A 23668-nucleotide genomic window follows, 5' to 3' on the forward strand; every position below is an offset into this window, starting at 1 on the left:
CATTTGGAACTTGTGGAAGGCAGTGCAGGCCATCCGAGGGGTACCCATCGTCCTCCCTCCAGTGACGGCAGACAATTACCCATCCTTCCATTGGGCAGCAAGGCCACCTAATGGATGCAAGCTGAAAGCCAAATCTGGCCATGGCAAAGTGGGGTCCCAGTGGCTGTAGGGGGCCAGAGCACAGATGCCCTGGCCACCCGGGGGTGGGGGATGATCACACCAGAAGCCAGTGCTGGGGCGAGCAGTTGTGGCGCCTGCAGCCCCAGAGCGCACATGGTGGGTTTGGGGCCCTCAGCAGCACATCCTCGGGGCACTCCGCCTAATAAGGCCTCAGGGAAGATGTTTCAGAGAAACTGCAGAGGAGAAGTTTACCAGATGAGCACTGGTCAGCTCCCTTCCTTAAAACCTCCTGGGGGTGGGGAAGGATTGTACAAACACTTCTGAGCAAGAAGCCGAGGCCTTGAACCTCCAAAAACCAGAACCCAGCCCTGGCCCTCAGGTGTATCCAGGCCTGGGGCAGCAGGACCTGAGGGACCCACCTCCAACCGCAGCCGGATCTTCTTCTCTTCATCCAGCTCCGACAGTAACTGCTTAATCTCCCGTCTAAAAAACAAGCAAGAATGAAATTCAACAAACACCCAGAGGGTTTAAAGAATACTCATTATCACCACATAACCCAATGGCCCTTTTACCACCTCCCCCCCACCAAATAGTGTGGACAAAACATTGTGTCTTGTTTGCACCGTTAATTGTTCATATTTATTTCAGACAGAAAAGTTTGCCATGGGGGGGCACCCATACACCCTACCCTCACTGATACCACCATGTAAAGCAATCAAACGGTAGGTCTGGAAAAGGCCTTTGAAATTTTGGGGGGTTGGTCCAACACTGTAGCCTAATGGCTAAAGTCCTTGCCTTGAACACGCCAGGATCCCATATGGGCACCGATTCTAATCTCGGCAGCTCCACTTCCCATCCAGCTCCCTGCTTGTGGCCTGGGAAAGCAGTCGAGGATGGCCCAAAACCCTGGGATCCTGCACCCGAGTGGGAGACCTGGAGGAAACTCCAGGCTCCTGGCTTTGGATCAGCTCAGCTCCAGTAGTTGCGGTCACTCGGGGTGAATCATCAGATAGAAGATCTTCCTCTCTGTCCCTCCTCCTCTCTATATCTGACTTTGCAATTAAAATAAATAACTCTTAAAGAAAGAAAATTCTTTTATCCAAACTTCTCCATAAAGGAGAACACGGGGCAAACAGATACAGAACAGTGAGCCCTCCTGCTGAGATCCCAGCCATCCAGGTCAGCAGTCTGCCATCTTCCCTCTATTCGTGTATTACTAAGTAAGTTGCTGCTCGGTATAGCTACTTAGAATTGTCTACTACAGCTACACACACACACATGTGTGTGCTCATATTTATTTATTTTATATTTATTTATTTTTATCTCTCTGCAGATATGCAAAGAGAAGGAAAGGCAGAGAGGAAGATCGTCTGTCTGTTGGTTCACTCCCCAAGTGGCGGCTATGATTGGAGCTGAGCTGACCTTCAGGAGCCAGGAGCTTCTTCCAGGACTCTCATGCGGATGCAGAGCTTTGGGCCATCCTCGACTGCTTTCCCAGGGCACAGGCAGGAAGCTGGGTGGGAAGTGGAGCAGCTGGGATACAAACTGGAGCCCATATGGGATCCCAGAGCACGTAAGGTACCTTAACCACTAGGCTACTATGCCGGGCCTACTGCAGACATTTTTATCTTGCCATATGTAATGCCTTTATTTTCAACAGAATACTTAAAATCTTTATTTATGGGGCCAGCATTGTGGTAAAGTGGGTTAAGCCCCCATGTCCGAGGCTAGCATCCCATATGGGCACTGGTTTGAGACCCAGAGACTCCACTTTCAACCCAGTTTCCCTGTTAATGCTCTTGGGAAAGCAGCAGAAGATGGCCCAAGTGCTTAGGCCCCTGTACCCAGAGAAGCTCCTGGTTCAGCCAGGCCCATCCCAGGCCACTGTGGCCATTTGGGAAGAGAAACAGCAGGTGAATGATCTTTCTCTCTGTATAACTCCAACTTAAAAATTTTTTATTCGAGAGAGAAAAAAGAAAGGAGAGAGAATATCTATCTTGTTTTACTAGTTCACTCCCCAACTGCCTGTTATTCCTGGCTCTGCGGCAGACCGAAGCCAGGAGCCAGGAACGGAATCCATATGTCCCCCATGGGGGGCAGGGTCCCAAACACTTCAGCCATCACGTGCTGCCTCTCAGGGTGCATGCTGGTGGGAAGCTGCGACCAGAGGCAGAACAAGGCATCAAAGCCAGGCACTTGAACCAGTGATGCAGGGTTACTGCACCCCAGGGGCATCTTCCTCACTGTGCCAAACCACTACCCCTCAGCAGAATTTCAAATGAATAAACGATTATTGGTATACATAGTCAATTCCCACAAAACCCTACAAATGAGACTTGAAAAGCTGGAGGCGTGCTAACTGAACTAACCCTGTGCTGGTTACGTCTGGGAGAGCACAGCCAGGAGCCAGGATCCACAGCCTAACACCTCTTCCAGCATTCAATAATGAAGCAGAATGGAACTCGGCATCTTCCCAAACCAGCACTCAGTAGGACAGCACAAGCAATCCAAACACTGGGCAAAGCTGCTCTCCATTCTAAGGGATCAATTGCTGTTTCACCTTCCCATTTTTACAAATTGGCCTTGAAAATGTTTTTAAAACACAGTGGACCCCAGCTGTAGGTGATGGCCTAGGTTGCACTGTACCTAGGCAAGTTTGTCACTGTTGGGAAAAAAGCAGCTAGTAACTGGAGGGCATTCTAGGCCTGGGTAATGACAAATTTGTGTTAGCTATACCAGTGTGCCAACATAGTTACCTACTCCATTTTTTTTTCAAAAATATGTGGCAAGCAGACACTGGCATACCAGCAGAAGGGGCCTAAGGCCTCAGGCAGATGGGCACGGCCCCAGGCTGGCACACTGCTGGAGGACTGGGCTTGCGGATCGGTGCTCTCATGTACATGGGGGGCTGTGGATTGCTCAGAGAAGCAGGTCTGAGGCTGTGTGGGACAGAGGAGTGCTGAGGGAGAATGTGACATGTGAGGAGTGACTTCTGAGGGACTTACACCAACCAGGCTACTGCACTTGCAGCTAAATGAGGGGGCTGCGACCAAGTGGTTTGGAGGAGGGAAAGTGGAGGACCTTTCAGGGCCAAGGTAAAACACCTGCCCACATGGGAGACCTAGACTTGGCTTGTTGGTATCAACTACCATCTACTGGCACACACGAAAGCCATGGATGGGAGGCCTGCATGGCAGGGCTCAACCACAGTATGCACCAGCGAGTGTTGGGGCAGGGGTGGAAAATGTCAGGCTAGGCCATGACATTACCCAGCATGCAAGAGAATCAGGTCTGGGGGCAGATTCTGTGGAGGATATGTGGGATCACCCCGTGGGACTGCCATGTCAGCCTGTTTGCTTGAGGGCTGGGAGTGATGATGGGCTAAGGCATGACCATGGATCTCACCAACACTCATGGGTACTGGGGTTGGAAACAGGCTGGACTAGTCCAGGCTGTACCACCCACAGGTGCACCCAAGAGTTGGGTGTGGGATAGGCTGGACTGCAACATCCAACAGCACATGAGATCTGGGTCTGGGAGTGGGCCTGGTGGGGGAATTTGGGAACTCCCCTTGTGGGCTGTTGCTCCCGCTGGTGAGCACCTGAGTCAGCTGGGTGTTGGTCAGGCTGGGAAGGGCTGCTTCACTTGTTGGCAGGTGTGTGGGTTGACTCTATAGGGGGCAGACTAGGCAGGGCAAGGCTAAACCATAGCATACCAGCATACATAGGAGTCAGGATGGGGTGCGGGCCATGCTGGGCTAGGCTAGGCCATCACACCTACTGGTTTGCATGAAAACTAGAGTTGGGGGCAGGCTGGGCAGGGTTAGGCTGCAGCACCCATCAGTAAGAGTTGGGACTAGGGACAGGCCAGGTTAAGCCAGGCTGTAATATCCAATGCAAAGGCCAAGCTGGGTGATAGGTTATGCCAGGTTGGGTAGAGCAAATACCAGTATGTGCAAGATCTGTGGCTAGGAGTGGGTTTGGTCAGGGAGCTAAGGGGATGCCTCAGCTGGGCTGCAGTTCCCACTAGTGTGTGCGAGAGCTGGAATGGGGATGGTGAACAGGACTGGACATGGCTGCAGCATCCCTTGGCATGGGAGTGGACTAGGTCTGGTGTATACCAGACTAGGCAAGACTCCAAGACTCCTGCTACTGCTCGCAGGAGTCAGGGTGGGTGTGGAAAGGGTTGGGCTATGTATCTGTACCCACTAAATCACATGAGAGTTGGGTCTAGGAGTGGGCCAGGCAGCTGGCCTAAAGCACCCAAAGGTAAGAGCTGGAATAGGTATGGACAGGTCAGGCAAAGCCAGTGTACCTGCCAGGACAGGAGGTGGGCCAAGTAAGGTTAGGCCAAGAACCCACTGGTGTGCAAGAGATCTGCCAGTGGGAGGTGACCTGAGAACTCCTCTTTCAGGACACAGTCCCTGCAGGTGAGTGCAAGAATCAAGACTGGAAGCAAGGCCCAGCGCAATGGCGCAGTGGTTAAGGTCCTCGCCTTGCACGCCCGGGATCCCATATGGCACCGGTTCTAATCCCGGCAGCCCCACTTCCCTTCCACCTCCCTGCCTATGGCCCGGGAAGGCAGTCGAGGACGGCCCAAAGCTCTGGGACCCTGCATCTGTGTGGGAGACCTGGAAGAGGCTCCTGGCTTCGGATTGGCTCAGCTCCAGCCGTTGCGGCCGCCTGGGGAGTGAATCATCAGACGGAAGATCTTCCTCTCTGTCTCTCCTCCTCTCTGTATATCCACCTTTCCAATAAAAATAAAATAAATCTTAAAAAAAAAAAAAAAGACTGGAAGCAGTCCAGATGAGGCCAGATTACAGTACCTGCTAGCATACCTGTGGATCAAGTCTGGGGGTGAAACAGACTAGGCCAGTTCATAACACCCACTGGGAGATGTGAGAGCCAGGATGGGGTGCAGGACAGGCTGGGTTGGGCTGCAACACCAGCCAGTTAACATTAAGGCCAGAACTGGGGACAGTCCAGTCTGGGCTAAGCTGTAGCACTCACCAGCATATAAAAGACTGGGGAAGGGGGCAAGCCTTGGAGGGAGGCTGCAAGGACTCTTCTGCTGAGCTACTGATCCTGCTGGTGAGTATGAGGGCTGGGACTGGGGGAAGACCAGGCTGGCCAGAGCTATAAATAAAACCCACTGGCCTGCATGTGAGCTGATTTGAGGAGAGAGCCAGGCTGGGCTAAGTGGCCATATCCACTGGTGCATGCCTGAGCCACAGTAAGTACAGGCTGGTAAGGTTTTGCTGCATTGTTGATTGGAGGCAATTCCTATCAGGCTGGACCACAGAACCATCTGGAAAGTACAACACGTGGGGCTAGGAGTGGGCCTAGTAGGGAAACTGTAGGCACGCTTCTGATGTCGCAGCTCCCACTGGTGAGCATGAGAACTATGGCTGGGGTGGGCTTGGTTAGACAGGCAGTGGTACCCACGAACATGAGTGTGGGTTGGATAATGACGTTGGTGAGGCTGAGCTAGGCTCCAACACCCACTATCTGTACAAGAGACGAATGGGATGCGGGACGTTTGATGTACACACTGGCATGCACAGCAACCAGGACTGGAGGTGTATCTGGTAGGGGTTTCTGGGGGTTGCTCTGACTGGGATGCAGCTCCTGCTGGTGTGGGTGAGGGCCAAGTGTGTGGTGGACAGGGTTGGGCTGGGCTGCATCATACATTGTTTTGCATATGAGATGGAATTGGAGATAGAACTGTCTAGGCGACTATAACTACCAGTGTACGTGTAGGTTGATGTGCATGACAGACTGAATCGGACCCCACACTGGCTGGCACATATAAGAATCAGGTCTGGGGTTGCCTCAGAAGAAGTTTCTTTGGGGACCCAAACGGACCACTGGACTCAGAACTCCAACCACAGGGAAAATCACAGGATCTGTGGTCTGACTGTGGAGTGCACATGGCAGGACTTGGTCGCCTCAGTTGTTGAAGCCTGTGCAGTGGACAGCATGCCTAGATGCACATGGGGGACAGGACGACCAGTTCACTGAGGCCTGCAGAGGATGGCTAGTACCATGGAGGGCCAAACAAATTGGACAGCTCTCCCAGGCAAGCTTTGTCAGCAAGTGTCTGAGCAAGTGGATACTCTAAGTTGGAACATATTAGCCAATGGACCTTGGAAGGGTTCCCTCAACCTTGAACTATGAAATCAACAACATCTCAGAACTATCAAAACCATTTAAGCAGTACCCTTGGAAAATGCTGCACATTAGGGACCCAGGGAAGACACCGAATGGCCATCCCCCATCCACGGGTACTGATGCAGCTGGGCTGCTGGGAGTGGCCCTTTCCCCTTCTCTTCGCAAATTCCCCCAGGGACAGGAAGCAAAAAAGAGATAGGAAACAGTTGTCTCATCCACTTTTCCCATTCCTCATTCCTCCCCACCCTAATCCGTGGTCCACATGGGCATGCATCCTTCTTAACTATGCAAATATCATCAAAATAAAACAAATTTTAAAAACACTAAAAAAAAAAACCCAAAATGGTGGAAGCTGCATACTAAATGAGATTGAAGCAATACTGCACTTGCTCCCTTTAGATGAGTAGCAGGATTCTGCCTACACTTGGGACACTGTCCCAGCACTGCTGCCAACCACTGCCATTAGCCAGTGTAGTTCATGGTTTTGTTTATTCTAGCACACACTATACAGCTACATCTCAGTGGGATTACTTAAGGCTTAATAAAGAAGCGGGAGGTGAGATCTCAAGCCAATGGTACGACTATAGCAGATGAAGCCTCGAGTGGTCCAGGTAGGGAGAGGCCACAGCAGAAGGCTGTCCAAATAGCCAGTAAGAATGGGTGTGATGTACGAGAAGGAAGCATGATGGGAAAACCCCGGGACACACCCAGGGAAGTGAGAATCAGCACATTTGGGGGGGGGAGGGGAGGAAGTAGAGTTGTTATGGACTTGAAGCCTGAGAGGAAAGTGACATAGTGATGGGAGGACACTGGTAGGGTGGGCGCTGACTCTAGGCACAGAGACCAGGTGGAGGAAGGGAAGGCAGATCTCAGATGAGGGTTGATCATAAGGTGTTGATTCAAGCAGGTGTCAGCTGGGGCAGGACAACCCCAACCAACTACTGATGGGGGTGTGGGGAGAAGCACAGTGTAAAGCAAGCCCCAAGCCCAGCTGCCTCTGTACTCAGGCCAGCCTGCACGTGTGGCCAGGGTCCAGATATCTCCAAGAGGATTTGCCAAAGCCCTGGACATGGGCCTGTCACATTCAACAATGGCTCCATTGAGCTGGCTGAGCACCAGTGATCTGAGATCTCCTGGGGCTGTGGGGCCACTGTCCAGTCAGGTCCCATGTGGCCAGGGGCAGCACCTTTGGGTACGTAAGCATGTGTGTTGCAGAATCCGATGGCAAGGGACAGCTGAAGGAGTTGGGGGCAGGAGACCTCAAGTACCATCCCGGCAGCCCACCGAGAGGGTCAGTCCTCGCAACTGACTCACTGATGCATGTCCTGTGGCCCATGGTAACAAAGCAAAATTCATGTGTAGATGAAGCACCCATGCCCTGCCACGCTCCCCCCAACCCCACCCCTGGCCTTCACACACCACCACCACTGCTGTCTCCAGCAGCTGGAGTCGGGAGGCCAGCAGGGGAGAGGGCAGCTCACTCACTTCTGCTGGTCCTTCATGGTTTCGATGATGCTCCTCAACTCGCGGACCTGGGTCCTCAGCTCCTCCACGGCCGCCTGGCTGCTGGCCGCAGGCTCCATCTTTGGTTTTCCTTCCATGCCAAACAGCGATGGGGAGTTGGCTCTGTGTCCAGCCGTACCCAAAGAGGACGACAGAGCAGAGGGTGCTGCCGCTGAGGACAGAGGGACTGGCCCTCCACCACCTGCTGCCATGGTCCCTGGCTTGGGTGGCAGGGATGCTTTGTTGTCAGACACCTGTGATGATGGAAGGCAGGGAGGACTCAGGGCCAGGGGCTGAGCTGGGCCTCCCTGTCCTAGTTAGCCACACCCTGCCCTAGCAGCCCTGTTCCCCCTCACCGTACACACTCCACTTGCTCACTCCTTCATCCATAGCTCATCAGGGACCCACTTGGTGCCTCCTTCTTCAAGTTTTAAATGTGACCTTCCTTTGGGACAGTTTCTAACTGGCTGCAGAAGCACCTAGAGATGGCCACCTGCTTGAAGTGAGCAAGACACTGTCCTGGCCCTCAGGGAGCTTGGAGCCCAGTGAGGCTACAGACAGACAGACAAGCCAGCACACCGCAGAGGACAGGAAGACTGGCCAAGGCAGAGGGATGCAGGGAGAGCCCCGGAAGTACATTGGAAGGGCCCACTGTGCAGTAGGGCAGGCCGTGGAAAGCAGGAGTTGACAGTCCCACACTGGAGGCTGGGAAAAAGGGCTGCAGGAGGCGCTAGCCTCAGCAAGTGCCTGGAGCCCCACAGCCAGCATTCAGTAGGCCTGCAGGGTCAGAGGTGACAGCAGTGGGGTAGGGAAGGAGAGGCCAGCTGGGGAGGTGGAAGGCTGAGACAGACTACACGCCACGTACACAGTCACTCTGGCCACAGAAGGACCTGAGGGTTGGCAGGTCTGGCTTGACAGAAAGCTCCCTGGAGAGTCTCAAACAACAGAAGGTTGAAATGGGGAGGGTTGGACCCAGACAGTGGCCAAGATGGTTAACGGAACACAGCTCTCAGAGAAGCGGCAGAGGCAGGCACATCCAACAAAGGGTGTGTGTGGCTTGCTTTTGGTGCTGGGGTGGGAAGTGGGCACAGCAGAGGAGGGTCCCTGTCCTGGTGGAGCAGATACCTCAGGACCAGAGGGATGTGTATGGTTCCAGACAGGCTATGTGGGGTGGAGGAAGCAGTCCAGTTGCAGGGCCAGTGTGGAAGCAGATGAACTGGTGGTCCATGTGGCCAGAGTGAGCATGTGCAGGAGCATCATGATGTCAGTTCTAGATACCTTGAATTTTAGAGCCCAAAGAGTGGCAGAGGGGATGTGCTTCATGGGCAGGACCAGCATTGCAAAGACTGAGTTGGGTCAGAGGAAGTAGCAGCCACAGGGTGGATAAGATGGAAGGAAAAGAGGTCCCAAGGGTGGAGCCTGGGCAAGTCCAAAGTTGGAGGGAGGAGAGCAGAGAGCAGGAGCATTTGGTGACAGGAAAAGAGTGACAGAAAAGACTGAGGTAAGACCAGCAGAGAGGCATGAATTATCCAAGTCCCCTGCAGAAGGTTCCAGAAAGACAAATACGGTTGGATAAGAGAGCTAATAGTACTGAGAAGAAAACTGGGGGTGGGATGGGAATTTGTTGGCACATGGAAGATGGAACCCTGACTGTGGCAGATCAGTTTTCCAAACCAGAGCGGCATGGCACAGCCTGTAAGTTGAGGATGCATTTGTCATAGACGATGGAAGGGAACCAGTGGAAAGAGTTCTTGCGGAAGTCCCAAGGGCAGAGAGGATCAAAGAAGGATAGTGCTTGCTTTCAGTGATGGCTGCCATCTGGAGGAGGCAGGTAGAGGAGGCCTGATGGGGTGAGGCTGGGCTGGGGGGAAAACGGGGGTACCTGCCAGGCTTGGGAAGGACACACCAGCAGGGGGAGGCAAGTTGGTAGGCAGGTAAGGAGGGAGGCAATGTAGGCAGAATAGGATGTCAGGAGGCGAGGGGGTGAGGGACAAGGCTGAAGCTGAGGCTGCTGAGCAAGTGTGGCAATGCAGCCATGGACTCCCTCCAGCAGCAGGTGCCCAGCTGGCCACCCAAGGGCAGAAGCCAATGAAGGGCTTGGCTGGCACCATGGGGAGGTAGAGTCTGGATCCAGGCTGTGCTGGAGAGCGGGCAGCACAAGGCAGGAGCAGATGGGCCATCCCTCCCAGGTTCTCTGCTCGCCTCTTCTCTGCCAAGTTGCCATTGAGGAAAAATGCTTTCTCCTGCCAGGCAGAGCCACCTGCCAGCATGTGTGCTCTTGTCAGCAGGAACTCCAGTCAGCGGCAAGAGGGACTGACGTTCAGGGAGCTTGGATTGCAAGCCGGATGTTGGCGAGACCAGTTCAGTAGGGACTGGCTGGCTTGAGCATTTTGTGGAACAGGAGAGTGGGGCTTCCAGAGGTGGCCATCACTCCCCGAGTCTGAGCTGAGCAGCCACTGAGTTCGGAGCCTGTCCTCTTACCACTACCAGCAGGGCCCCTCGTGCCCAGCTGCCAGAGATGCGGATCCACGCTCCCCACTCCCCGTTGCTTTCCTTGGCATATGAACTACTACTGGGCTCACGCATCCTCCCGCTTTCCAGCCTGCATCCTTTTGGACCTCCTGCAACCCACCAATGCCCTTACACTGACTGGCTTCCAGACATTTCTGGAATCAATGCTTCTCTTGGCATTTCCTGTGCGACTCAATCTCCCAGCCCACTTCCGCCAACAAGTACTTTCTGAGCCCTTGCAGAGAGACCACAGTCCCTGACCAAATTAGTTCAAGTGTAATTCCTAAAAGCAGTGAGGAACACAACACGACAACTCGGGAGGACTGTGGTAGGCTAATGGGACGGAACTGTGCAAACCAGAAACATGAAAAAAAGCCACTGTCTACCAGTAGATGTCACTGTGGAGTCACCCAGAAGGAACCTGCAGTGTACCTTGGTCACAGGCTGCTGTGCAAATGAAATTCTTTTTTTTTTTTTAATAAGTGAAGAATGCTTATGTTTTGTGGATAACTACAATGCATCTGTTTTATAGCACAATGTTTTGCTTATTTTGTCAGGCTTTAAAGAAAATCTATACATGTAGATTTGTAAGTCTATGGGAAGCAACCCTTGATTTCTTTGGGCTAATTCCTGCCTCAAGTAACTACAGGTTTCTGTGTATGTCGAAGGAAGCAAGCTGCCAACGTTATGAGCAAAAACTGCACCTGAATGAGTTTTCTCAAGATGAGAAAATAGGATTTAAAAATCTTGGTTTCGGGCCTGGTGCTGTAGTATATCAGGCAGAGCCTCTGCCTGCAGCACCGGCATCCCATGTGGGCACTGGTTCGAGTCCTGGCTGCTTCAGTTCCATTCCACACGGGAGACTCAGAAGAAGCTCTTGGTTCAGATGGGCCCAGCTTCAGCCGAAGAAAGATCTCTTTCTTTCTCTGTCTATTCCTCTCTCACTCTCCTTAGCTCTGCTTTCCAAGTAAATAAACTTAAAAACAAACAAACAAAAAAAACACCCTTGGTTCACAAGCATAGAAAGAATAGAATGTGTCCAGGGTAGTTGTTGAAAGATACATGATGATGGTTTAATAATGTCTTGTTTTTCAGAAATCAGTACCTTAAAATATCTATAGCATCCCCTGGCATGTGGGGAAAGTAAAGTATTTTTAAATTACAAATTAATCCTAGAAGAGGAATCCACACCAGTTTTTGTCCAAGGGACAGAGGGCACAGCATTTAATGCCTTCTCCCTCAGCCACTTGGAGGCTGGTTGTTGCCCAGGGGGAGCACCTGTGCATGTGTGTGGGGACTCCCACACACATGCAATCAGCAAGAGAAAAACTTGATAAGGGAACAGCCAGGGACTCCGAGCGGCCTCGGGGATCGGGATGTCTACGGCCACCACTGGCACTAAAGCATGACAGAAACGTGCTGCCTACACCTCCTCGTGTGTTGTCTCCCCACGGTCAGAGCATGCAGGCAAGGGCAGGGACCCCCTTGCCCTGGCCGGTCACTCACTTGGGATATGGTAACAGTCTTTGCAGTTTTCTTTGACGCGTCCACTCCTCTGTGTGCAAGGGAAATGTGTTCCTCTTTCTCTTCTTCGGGACTTGGGGAGTCGAAGATATCAGGGCTTGAAAGGGAAGACTGGATAAAGCCAAAAGAAAATGATGCTTTGTCAGAATTACACCTCAGTGGATGGTTGATGGTGCTGTACGCCTTTAAGAGCACTGAGTGCTTCTTCTGTGGTCTTCTCGCCACCCCGTGAGGCGAGGCAACAGGAGCACGAGTGGCTGTTCACCCACGTCATGCAGCTGCTCAGCAGCAGGCCCAGGGTGAGAGGCAAGGCTCCCTGCACCAGGCTTCTGCCTACTGATGCCAAGCCTCCTGCTCCACCCTGCACGCAGCCACCCTTTGCTGCCTGCTCCCTCTACCACATGGCCAGCACTGGCTTACTGCTGCAGGCTGTGGGGTGATGGGCCACACATGTTCCCTGTTGTCATGGGGCTAATGACAGTGCATGGGGAAAAACACACAGCTCCATGGGAGCTGCCTCTCTTCTTCCCCCTCCTCATTCTTTTCCTTGGTCGTTCCGGGAAATCACTGTATCTGTTGCAAGCGTTATCAGGACTAGAGGCGCTCAGACCTGTGCCCCAGTGACCAGTGTATCTGCAGTCTGCTGCCACAACAGCCTCTCATCTACTTTGGTATCTGCTGCTCAGTCTCTGCCCTCATGACTGTTGACAGGCAATGCTCATTTTGGCTCTGTAGATGCTGATGTATGCTTATAGCATGGGGCATCTTTGGGGGAAACACGGAGAGACAAGATGACTACCCCTTCTTCATGAAACAGATTATGGTGATGGTCACCAAGCTGGCTGGCTGGGGACTAACGTGCTAGAATTCATTTGGACATAAATGATCATTGGGTTAGATAGAAGCTCCCTGGTTTAGACAATGCCAATGAAACAAAGACTTCCTATAGCAGGCGATCTTTCAAAATGAAGAATGTGCCAGAGATATCTTGGGGTGAGTTCCCATTGATCCTCATCTCTATGCCTTCTATCCCTGTGGTAGAAAAAGAGGTCTATTTATAATCACAAAGTGGTATCATTATAGAAAAATTAGGGCCACAGTATTATTTATTTCTATTTACCTACTAAGACAGAAGCCTATTACATAGCAGAGAATTTTAAAGCAAATTTTCCAACTTAAGAGGTGTTATTTGTTAATTTTCCTTTCATCTGAAAATCCAATTACCTAGAATAACAGTCCTCCAACACCCTCCCAAGCTTTCTCATTAATCTGGGCTTAACTGCCTAACTAACACGTATGCCTGGATCCTTTCATCACTTTGAGATTGTATTCAAAGTCAGTTTCTCCCTCAACAACTGCCAATCAAAACTTGCTCTTCCAGTTCTATTACAGACACAAAGAGCCTCAACGCGGGTGAGAGGTCACCAGTTGCGGGATCGTGGCTAATACAGTTCCTCCATCATCTCTCCCACGGTGCCCTTTCAGGAGTATGTCCACATCCACTAATCCAAGCTCGTTATGAAAAACCCAAGATGCTAACTGGAAACAGAGTAAGTAGGAATTCACTGTTCACATCCAAATGGGGAAGGACAGGAATGAGGGGGGAAAGAGTATAGGAATCACACACTTCTTCTGAGTACCAATGGATCCTGTTGTCTGATATCTACAATACAACCAGTTTCCCAAATGCCAAGCTTCTAGTCACTGCACCGTAAGCTTCCTGTGGGCAGTGATCGATAAGAAGAGTGAGCTTATTTTTGCCAGCTGTGTCCTTGAGATCTGGCCCTGTCTGAGCCCAGGGTAGACAGATACTTAGGAACATGAGGGGACTTCGGAAAGTTCATGGAAAACAAAATGGAAAGAAATTCATGTTGATGCAAAAAACTTTTCTGTGAAGCTTACAGTTTTTTCATGGTATGCATTTCCCATGAACACTTTGAAGACCTCATGTATTGGCTGGATGAATGTAGTCTACAAGCAGGGTGAGGATGGGATGTCCTTATCAGGGCCCCAAAATACAGAAAAACTCCCAGACAGGGGATGAATGAATCAAAGATGGAGTGGAGGGTGTAATTTGCATCTCTTTGTATTTAATTCTGGACCTACAAAGGAAGAACTTGCAAGGAAGACAAATGAAGGATTTATAGAGATAACATGGAAAGTCAGACTGAAAACTGAAACAGAGAGATAAGAAGCGATTCAATAGGTTGCATGTATGTGAGACATGTTGGGGTGGGATATGGACAGGTATGAGGGAAGGAAAGAAGATGGCATTGGCACAGAACTCCATGTAAGAGTAAATTAAGTCAATTTTTAAGGTCTTTCTCTCAAAGTGGTGCTGATTTCACACAACCTGGCTTTATTTCACACAAATGGGACACACAGTGGAATGCTAACCAGATGTCCAGATCCAGTCGCTATAAAAAAGGAGATTCCAGAGGAATTCTAATCTCTTCCTTGCACATGATGACAACCTAGGTGGAATCAGTGAGGAAAACAGAGAGCGTCCTGGGAAACCTAGGAAGATGAACTCCTTGGTGAGTCTGGGTGGGAGTTATAAAGCCCCAGGGGAAAGACAAGGCACTGTGATACGCAGAGACAAAGACAGATACCTCAAAAAGGTCATGGAAAATGAAGTAAGACTGATTTTAGTGCAAAAATATTTGGACATCTATGCCCAGTTTTTCATAATGCACACTTTCTACCATCTTTTGGAGACCCTGTGTATATATGGATTTCAAATCTTTTTGCACCAAAACAAACTTATCTTGTAATTGCATTTGTCCATGAACTTTGTGAAGTACCCTCATAGACAAACGGATTCTTTCTCATGCATGATATGTGTGTGTGTGCACACACGCGCACACACACACACACACACATACTCATGAAAGCACACTTAACTTTTGCAGAGGCAGAAGTAGTTTACAACATGTGGCCAAAGCAAAGCCATCAATTGCTGTTAGATCTACTTTCAGAAACTTTTTACCTAAGTGAATCATGTTGGAGAAGTACTGAGATTTTTCTACAGTGGTGTTTACTTGAGTGTTGATCATAATGAAGAACTGGGAACATAAATGCTTCAAAATGGTATGCTGGCTAAATAAGCTCCCAGAGTCCAGGGTCAGACTAGTAGGCCATGTTGTAGAACTGGCAATGACTGGAAGCAATTTGAAAAATAATGCATACTATGTATGGGCTCATTTGTTGAAGAACTCATTTTCTGTATCTAAAAGTGTTTTTATAGTAATTGATGCAGAGCAACAGGTCAACAGTTCTTCGCCTTGGCAGCAGCAATGCAGGTCAACATGTTTTGTTCTGCAAATCTGGGACCGTCAATTGGAAATGGCTTTGCAACAGAAGGAATCCAAAAAGATCCAACCCCGAAACCATGGCCAATGCCAAGAGCTCTGAATGGGCTCTCCTACATGTGGGGTTCTGCAGGGTGGGGTATCACAACAGAGCAGTAGGGGATGAAGATTCAGCCAGTGCTTAGGTGTACAGAGGTAGGTCTTTGTTTTTGTTCAGCCGAGGTTGTTTTGCTTAGAGACCCATCAGCCTAGCTTTCCCGTGCCCATCATGAAACTTGCTTTTTTTCCCCCTCACCGGTTTCATTTCAGGTTCAAGCAAGAATCATTCTGGATGGGGAGTAGAAGAAGGTGGGACTGGGCAGCGGTTGCTACCTGGGTGGCAGAAACACACAGAACAAACAGAAATAAATCCTGCTGGATTCAAGAAGGTTCTCAAATCACTAGCAGTTGACCATGTGCTGCGTGGTCTCCCTCTCTGCTGGGTGTTCTCCAGGCCACCTACTTGAAGAAGCATCCGTAGCTAAAGTCCTTACTCTTCTTTTCTGCTGTCACCTGCAGAGAAGAGGGGAGATGCTATGCAGAGACACTTACAGATGTGAGCGACTGGGATGGAGGCCGCCTCCCTGTAGCTTTTGGTCTGCTCGTGGTTGGGTGGCTGAGTTTCTCAGTAGATGACACCACGGAGTCAAAACCTTCTAGGTCTAAAACAAAAGCAAAACAGACTTTAAAGGGTGAAAAACAGCACAGCAAGAAAAAGTTCTTTGCACGTGGCTTATGTCCGATTGTGCGCAAAGGCTGTCGACATTCTGAGGTCAGTCGATACATGTATTTGAACAGAATGAAATGATCGTTTCCTGCTCTGTTTAAGGAGTTGGCATGGAAGGGAAACATGTCTTTCCTTTTGCCCTTCTCAAGCTATATCCATCAATCTTTAAAAAGCAACAAAGGGTGAACTAGGCCTCAATACCCACTGACATGTATGAGAGCTCAATGGGATGTGGGACAGACTGGACTAGTCTGCTGCACATAATGGCAAGCAAAAGAACCAGGATAGGGGGCAGGCCTTGTGGGGGTTATTGTGGGTCACTCTGACTAGGCTGCAGCTCCCACTGGCTTGCGTGAGGACTGAGTATGAAGTGGGTAGGATCAAGCTGGACTAAATACCCATTGGTTTAAGTGGAAGGCAGGGCTGGAAACAGAACCACCCCAGCAATCGCAACCACCAGCTGATTGGGGCAATGGACTGTGCCGGGCCCTGTACTTGCAAGTACACACAAGAACCTGGTCTAGACAAAGTTTCTTTGGGGATCCCCCCCAATCGAACTGACAAACTCAGATCCCTAACCATGAAAAGAAAGAGGAGAGAACAAATCAACAACTACCCCAGCCATATATTGGCAGTGGAAAACTGGGAAAACTGAGACTCTAAGATGGACTATGTCAATCAGTGGATTCTGCAGCAACTTCTTAGTGCTTGGAATGGCAAGATTGGCAGCAATTCAGAACTGTTGAATTATCAAAACCACTTGAGCAAGACCCTCGGAGCATGCCCACATCAGGGACCTGGGGTGGGTGGGAGTCTGGGTGGGGCTTCTCCCTTTACCCCCCCTTTACCCCAAACATAGGGAAAATATGTGGAAATGATAGTCTTACCCACTTTCCTGTAGCCCTTGAATCTTTTTGCCCTAATTAACCATGTAAAGATTGTAAAAAATAAAATTTAAAAATGGAAAAAAAAGCAACAAAGGGGATTAAAGGCAGAAGCTTCTTTCTTCCACAAATCCAAGTGCATGTCAGGAGATAAATGTTCTTGCAGTCCCCACACAGAAGGAAGCAATCACAAGGTACAAGGGCCTGGGGCAAGCGAGCGCTGCTCGTGGATTCCCAGACACAAGGCGGGAGGGAGGGCAGGCTCCTCCTCTGGCTGTGCCAAAACTCTGGCCAACTCTCCCAAGGAGGAGCCAAAGCCTGCACTTCTGCTGGTGACTCACAGGGCTGACCCGCTGCCTTCAGAGGCACCACTCTGTGGAGACCTTATTCAGTTACCAGTCCACTCAGTCATTTCCTCCACGGTTACTGGATACTCAGTGACACCAGTAAGCACAGCCAAAAACGAACAATATGGATGCATCCGGGCACTTTGTCACAGCATATGCCACATGTCCAGAGGCAGGCCTTTGCACTGGCTTTGCCACCTTCTTCAATGAATGATCAGGATAAGGGGATCTCTGGTTCTACGGAGTTCTGAGGATGTACAAACCAAGTGTGTGTATTTGTGTGAGAGAGAGAGATGCTGAAGGGAATGGCTAGCCAAAGCAGCTGACCCTCATCATGACTTGGTCAAAGACATTTACTCCTCACAAGTAGAGGTGACTTGAGCACCATGGCAGGCACTGCTTTCCCCAGCCATTCCCTGTTCTTCCTTCTAACAAAGCCCCCCGCTTGTTTCAGGAGAAAGTGCCAGTCCCTGGCCTGAGCTACATTTGCCCATGACTAGTCTACAGGTAGCTGTGGAACCCAATTGAAGTCACTGAAAATCCAAGGGAGTCTACCAAGAGCCTCTGGGAAAGATTTCATCTCTGGCTAGAGATCTCTGGCTAGGGAGAGGGGAAGGTGCCTCATGTCATTCTCACTTGCTTCCTGCTTGGGGTGTCACTGTGCAAGGATAGGGTGCTAGGGGCTGTGGCAGCCACCTTGTGATCACGACGGGGCGGCTTGGCCGATGTTCTGGAGACCTTGAGAACAGCAGGGCAGAAAGACTTGAAAGAACATGGGTACCTGGCAACTGTGATGAGGCACTTACCCAAACCCGAAGCCATCACACCGTTTAGGCAGTGTGCCACATGAAATGAACAAACCTTTCCTATTTCAGCCAGTTTTAATCAGATACCCATTATTTGCCGATGAAAACATCTTAACTGCCGTAATTGCAGACATGCTGGCTCCAGACAGAGAGGTTAATACTGAAATGATGTGTGGTTTCCTCCCTCTATTTGGGGGAGAACTCCTTCGCTGATGGCTGAGTGGGCTGGCTATGTGAAAGCTCTCTCCTCTGAACAGACAGGCATTAGGGGCAAACTATTTCTTTTAGCAGAAAATGCAAAACTAAGCACAAATCACTGGTCAGGAGAAGCCATTAAATTAACACCTGGAATGGTACTGTGTGACATTCTAGCACTTGGTGAGTGAATAATTACTCAATTAGCTCCTCATATCAGGGCAAAGTGAGTGTAATCAAAGGCTAACCAACTGCAGAGACAGCACAGAGAAATATCTCCGTGGTGCTGCGAGCCAATGGGAAGACAGCATCCAGTGCCTCCAGGCAGCTCGGCAGGGCACCGAGCGAGAGCCAAGAAGACACTCTGTGCTGGCAGGTCCTTCTCCAGAGCCAGCTCAATGTGCTGGCCCTTCGCAGGGGCCTTCTTTTGGAAACTTGAATATTCCTGAAAGTTCCCCCATCTCCCACCCTTCTCATGTGCCAACTCTACCCCAGGATTCTGTTCTACCAACTCCAAGGTGTAGGAAGTAGAAATTCCCTAAGACACATTTGGCCTGAATGAAATATTGTCATCTGACATTAACTTCACTCTCCTTCCCGCTCACCAAATTAACCCTAATTACATGTCCAATGCTTTTTCTTTTAAGTCCATGAAATGAGGGCTGGCATTTGTGGTATAGTGAGTAAAGCTGCTGCCTGAGATGGCAGCATCCCAGATGGCCAGTGCTTCCAGTCGTGCCTGCTCCACTTCTAATCCAGCTTCCTGCTAATGACCTGGGAAAGCAGCAGAGGATGACTCACGTGCTTTGCCACCCAAGTGGGAGACCTAGATGAAGGTCCTGACTTCAGGCTGGCCTAGCCCTGGCTGCTCTAGCCATCCGGGGCAATACAGCAGCAGACGGATCTATCATACTCTGTGTGTCTGCAACTCGTGCAAATAAATGAATTAATCTTTAAAAAGCAAAGCCCATGAACTTGTAACAATAAAGTCAACTGCAATCTTACCACATGAGGACAACCATCACCAGTGTTTAGTCTATCCTCCTCCTGGCATTTCTCTATCAATAGACCCAATAACTGCATTCTGTTAATTTCACTTCTAAAAATCCTTCAACACCTTAGTTATTATGCAATCCTCTATTGTACTGCAATCCATGATTTATGTGATCAGTGCCCTACTCGTTTCCAAACTGTTCTCCCCCTTCTATTTTCTTCTTGCTGTCCTTGTCCACTCTGTACATCACGGGTCTGGCAGGTCATCCACACATAGGCCCGACTCCCCTAGAAGAAGGGAACAAGGGCTAGGACAGGCAGGCCTGTTGGAGGGCGAGGGGCAAAGGCACGATGCAGGGCAGAGGAAGCCAGAGGCTGGGGACCAGGCCAGGGAACCGAGGAGTGGATGCCGAGCAGGCCGCCTGGGGAGGAGGTGGGAGAGAAGCCATTAAGAGTTCCAACCCACAGGCCATTGCCAAGGGCCTTGGCAGGGAGCTCCTAGGGACCGAGCTGGCCCATATACCATCTGGCTCTGTCCAGGAAATGGAAACAAACTCTAGAAGGAAAAATTGAGCAGGGTACAGTGATTCCAGAACAATCAAGGCCTAATTAACTCTCCCTTTTCACTCTGGCCATGCAACAGACTCACCTGAACAATTTAAAAATCAAAGCCAAAACCTTAATCCTCGAACACAGCCCAGGGATAGGTCTGGTTGGCCTGGGGTGCAGCCTGGGCATGGGTGGGTGCCAGTCTCCCCGAGAGATACAAATGCAGCTGTGAAGTCTGGGAGTGTGGCTCTGGTGGGGGTGGAGGGGAGTCATACCTTAGGACCTGGCAGAGCGGAGGGGAGAAAAGGCCCCCCAGGTAACCAGCTGCTGTGATCAGCAGGCAAGTGCCAACACAGGTCAGTGGCGGGAGCGGTGGGTCTCCGAGAGCTGGCCAAACACTGTCACAGTGAGAAGTGCCCTGTGTGTAGAGTGGGCTGGGAGATGGGGGAGGGGGAAGCACAGCAGTGACAGAGCTTCAGATCTGCACCCACCTTGGGGTAGACTAAGGAGGTCTATAGGGGTATTGGGATGGCCAAGTTCAACTAAGGAAATGGCTGCCAGCCTCGGGGAGGACTCCATCTTTACTCCAGCCTTCTGGGCACAACGACAGTTACTTGAGTCCACTTGCGAGTGCTGGGGCTGCCAGGCGCGAGGCTCTGGCGGAGGCCACGGCAGTCCAGTGTCATGTTGGCTCAGCTGCATGGTGTCTCACTCATCTCCTTTGAATCCCAGGCAGGCAGGGGCTCACTCTGTCATGTCTAAAGCCCAGCGCATCCCTGGGGAAAAGACATGCTCAACATGCTATCACGAAGGGACACAAAAATAACAAACACGCAACAATCCCAAGGGGGAAAAAGTCTTCTTATCCCAGGAGTACAGCTTAGAGAAGTGCCTCCCAGCAGGACTCAGGTGCAGAGGGTGCACAAGTGGCAGAGGCAACACTTTCAGGACCCCATCCTCCGCCGTGGCTGCCTGGGAAGCCTGGCTGTCCCATCTTGCTTTCCTGGCTGAGGTTTGTGCTACAAGGTTCTATGCATGCTGGAGGCTTGGTCTGGTCGCTGTCACTCAGGGCAGAGTTGAGTCAGAATCCCTCACAGGAGACCCTCCCACTGCGCATGTCAGCCATTTTTCTGTAGTTTTCACGTGTAGAGAACACTTTTGTTCAAACTGCCACAAAGAAAAAGAAGCACGGAGCCTGAGGTTCCTTGCCGCAAAGGGGCATGCAGGTATCCTTGGCCTGCATCCACAGAGTGGACCGCAAGCCACTTCTACACTCCGTGGCCCACCAGGGAGGGCAGACACAGGGTGGCACTGTCCGCTTGTTCTCAATGGCACACAGAGCATACCTCAGGACTGTGGCCATAGTGGCTGTGATTAAGGCAAAATTTCCATGACTAACCCAGTGGGGTGCGAAGAAAATGTCCCAATTTTCACAGTGGTTTTGAAATGAATCAAGCTGAAACTTGAGACACATCTTCTCAGCCTGCCTGGGAATTTCTCCTGCTGATAGAAAAAAGTTGTTCATGCCTGTATGCTGGTTTGTACCCCAAAGATGAGAGGTCCTGTTTTTTTGTGGCACCCAGAACTACCCTCTGGGGACACATGGGGATAGATTAGCTTGAAGAGGGCCTTGGACTCTTTGTGAACCCTGGAGTCTCCCATTTTCCATGACCTTTAGTCACACCCTACCATGTATTTTCCATGCATGAAAGGCATGGTGCCAGTGACCTAAAGCACATCAAGTGGAAACACAGAAGGGAAGCAGGGAATGGTTTGAGTCAGGCCAGCTGCCACCAATGGAACTTTGTGGGGAGCTCCTGATGGCCCTGTGCACTCAGCAGACAACCTAAGGATGGAGGTTTGTGCCAGGCGGGGGCTGGCAATGGCATGCCCCTCTGCGTGTCTGGAGGCCCTCCCTCCTTCTCCATGACCCTGCCTCGGAGCATAGAAGCTTACAGAACTTCCGGCCTGGAAGCACTGTGTTAGGCTTCTCAACACTTCCTCCCCATGCTGTCCACAAAGGGACAGCAATGGAGAGCCTCTTCCGGGCTCTCACTCCCCTCTGACTCCTCTGTCATGGGACCTGTCGTGTAACCGACCCCTTCCCAGAAATGGCCTAGCGTAGCTGTGCCCCAACTCGCCCATCTCTCTGATCTCAGGATGTAGCACTCTGAGCTGGCATTTCTTGTTGCTGGAACTGTCCCATCCACCCGCTGGGGAAAGTTATGGGTCTTATCTTTTTTTCCCAGGCCTAACAGCATCCATGTGTTGTAGTGAGTGTTCAATAAATTATTATAGAACAAAAGAACAATCTTTCTGGGCTTCAGCTTTTGCACGGGGGGGGGGAGGGAAGGGGTGAGAGAGAGACAGAGAGACAGAGAGACAGAGAGACAGAGAGATTATCAGAGCCAAGAGCTCCTCAGGAAGTTATTCTTTTGTAATCAAGAATATGGGGACAAAATCCGATTAAATTATACAGGGCACAAATTTGTTGTGAGTTGTGGGATTCGAGAACAGGGATCTAAAGGCGAAGCTGGGAACCCCATGCTTTGTGAGATGTAAGCTGAGGAAAGCCTCCTGCCCCAGGCTTGTAGGCATATCCTTCAACCACCAGCAAACACTAGTGAGCCTTCCCCAGGAGGCAGGGCCCAGCACGAGGTGCTGTGTTCAGTTATCACCAAGGGAAGCCGGCCAGCCTGAGCCACGGAGAGCAAGCAGGTCTCACATGACTGTTTTCAGCTCCATGTGCTACCTAGCCGAGCACCGCATGCGCATGCGCACCCACGCCTCCAGCCTACTTACTTCACCCTTCCATGCTGTGAGAACAACTACTCCATCAAAGGAGAGGGGCAGGGCCAGAGCTCGAGAATCAAAGTCACTACCAAAAAAGTATAGGGCCCCCTTAAGTACTTTCATCTCTGATGCCCCTTCCACTTCCCGGAGCCACAATAAGATTCTAGGCAATGAAATTTTGCTTTGTGAAGAAACAGCTCTGTACTCAAATAACAAATAATAACAAATAATTGATTCTCCGCTCTCATTTTATTCAGATGTTTTTAAAAAGTCAGAAAAAGGGCAGGCCTTTGTAAAGAAATCTCTAGCAAGAAATGCAAGGTGTTAAGCAATTAACAAAGCGTGTTTCGGGGTCAGTGTTATAGCACAGTAGATCAAGTCACCTACTGCAATGTCGGCATCCCATATAACAAATGTAAATGTGTGATGTACCAATGCCTTTTGTATAAACTAATCAGATTATTTAATCAGAACTAATACCAGTCCTGGAATAGAAATATTCATGTAAGTGTAAAATGATATATTTCTCAGGCCAGTGATCTTCAGGCTGTTTTGCCAGAGGACTTCCTAAAATAGTTTTGCAAACCCACATATGTCCTCTCACCTTAAGGTGATATCAAAACTTTTTATTTGTAACTTTTAGCCTCAAAAGACATAACTTCTGTTGTATTTTTAATACTACTATTTAATAACATGGCATGTTTCTTTCACAAACACACTTTATATATGACTGTCACAGCACTTTAACAACCATCATTCACTTAAAAAAAGAAAAAAAAAACCCTGTAAGATTTATACTATCAGAAATTTGATAACATTGCTTCTCCTTGAATTCACCTTCTTTTACTATTTTTTAAGACACATTCATTTGGCAGAGTTGGAGATTCCTATCTGCTGGCTCACTTGCCAGCCGACCACAGCAGTCAGCACTCGGCCAGGCAGAAGGCAGGAGCTGCCCAGCACTCGGCCCCTGCTCCACTGCTTTTCCCACGCTATCAGTAGGACACGGAGCAGTGGCAGCTGAACTGGCACCTCTATGGGATGCTGGCATTGCACACAGTGGCTTTACTTGCAATGCCATTACCTCAGCCCCTTGAATTTATTTTGGTTATTAATTCCTGAATTTCAGTTTAATATTATGTCAAGCGTTTTATTATCTTATCACCTTTTCCTGATATAAAGTACGCATATAAACT

The 23668-nt window shown here is 50.1% G+C and overlaps 1 protein-coding gene across 3 annotated transcripts in view; it reads right to left on the reverse strand.

Annotated features, from left to right (window-relative positions):
* SH3KBP1 (SH3 domain containing kinase binding protein 1) overlaps positions 1-23668 on the reverse strand; it is a 305428-nt gene that overhangs the window by 1369 nt on the left and 280391 nt on the right. For all 3 annotated transcript variants that reach the window (XM_040997748.1, XM_040997739.1, XM_040997757.1), the window contains 4 exons: positions 15731-15840; positions 11811-11939; positions 7776-8047; positions 540-603 (listed from right to left, as the gene is read on the reverse strand). In XM_040997748.1, coding sequence (XP_040853682.1) covers positions 540-603; positions 7776-8047; positions 11811-11939; positions 15731-15840 — 575 coding nt within the window. The remainder of the gene's footprint in view (positions 1-539; positions 604-7775; positions 8048-11810; positions 11940-15730; positions 15841-23668) is intronic.

This window comes from Ochotona curzoniae, unplaced genomic scaffold (assembly GCF_017591425.1).
Source record: "Ochotona curzoniae isolate NIBS_2020 unplaced genomic scaffold, NIBS_Ocur_1.0 contig_1274, whole genome shotgun sequence".
Taxonomy (NCBI): Eukaryota; Metazoa; Chordata; class Mammalia; order Lagomorpha; family Ochotonidae; genus Ochotona; species Ochotona curzoniae.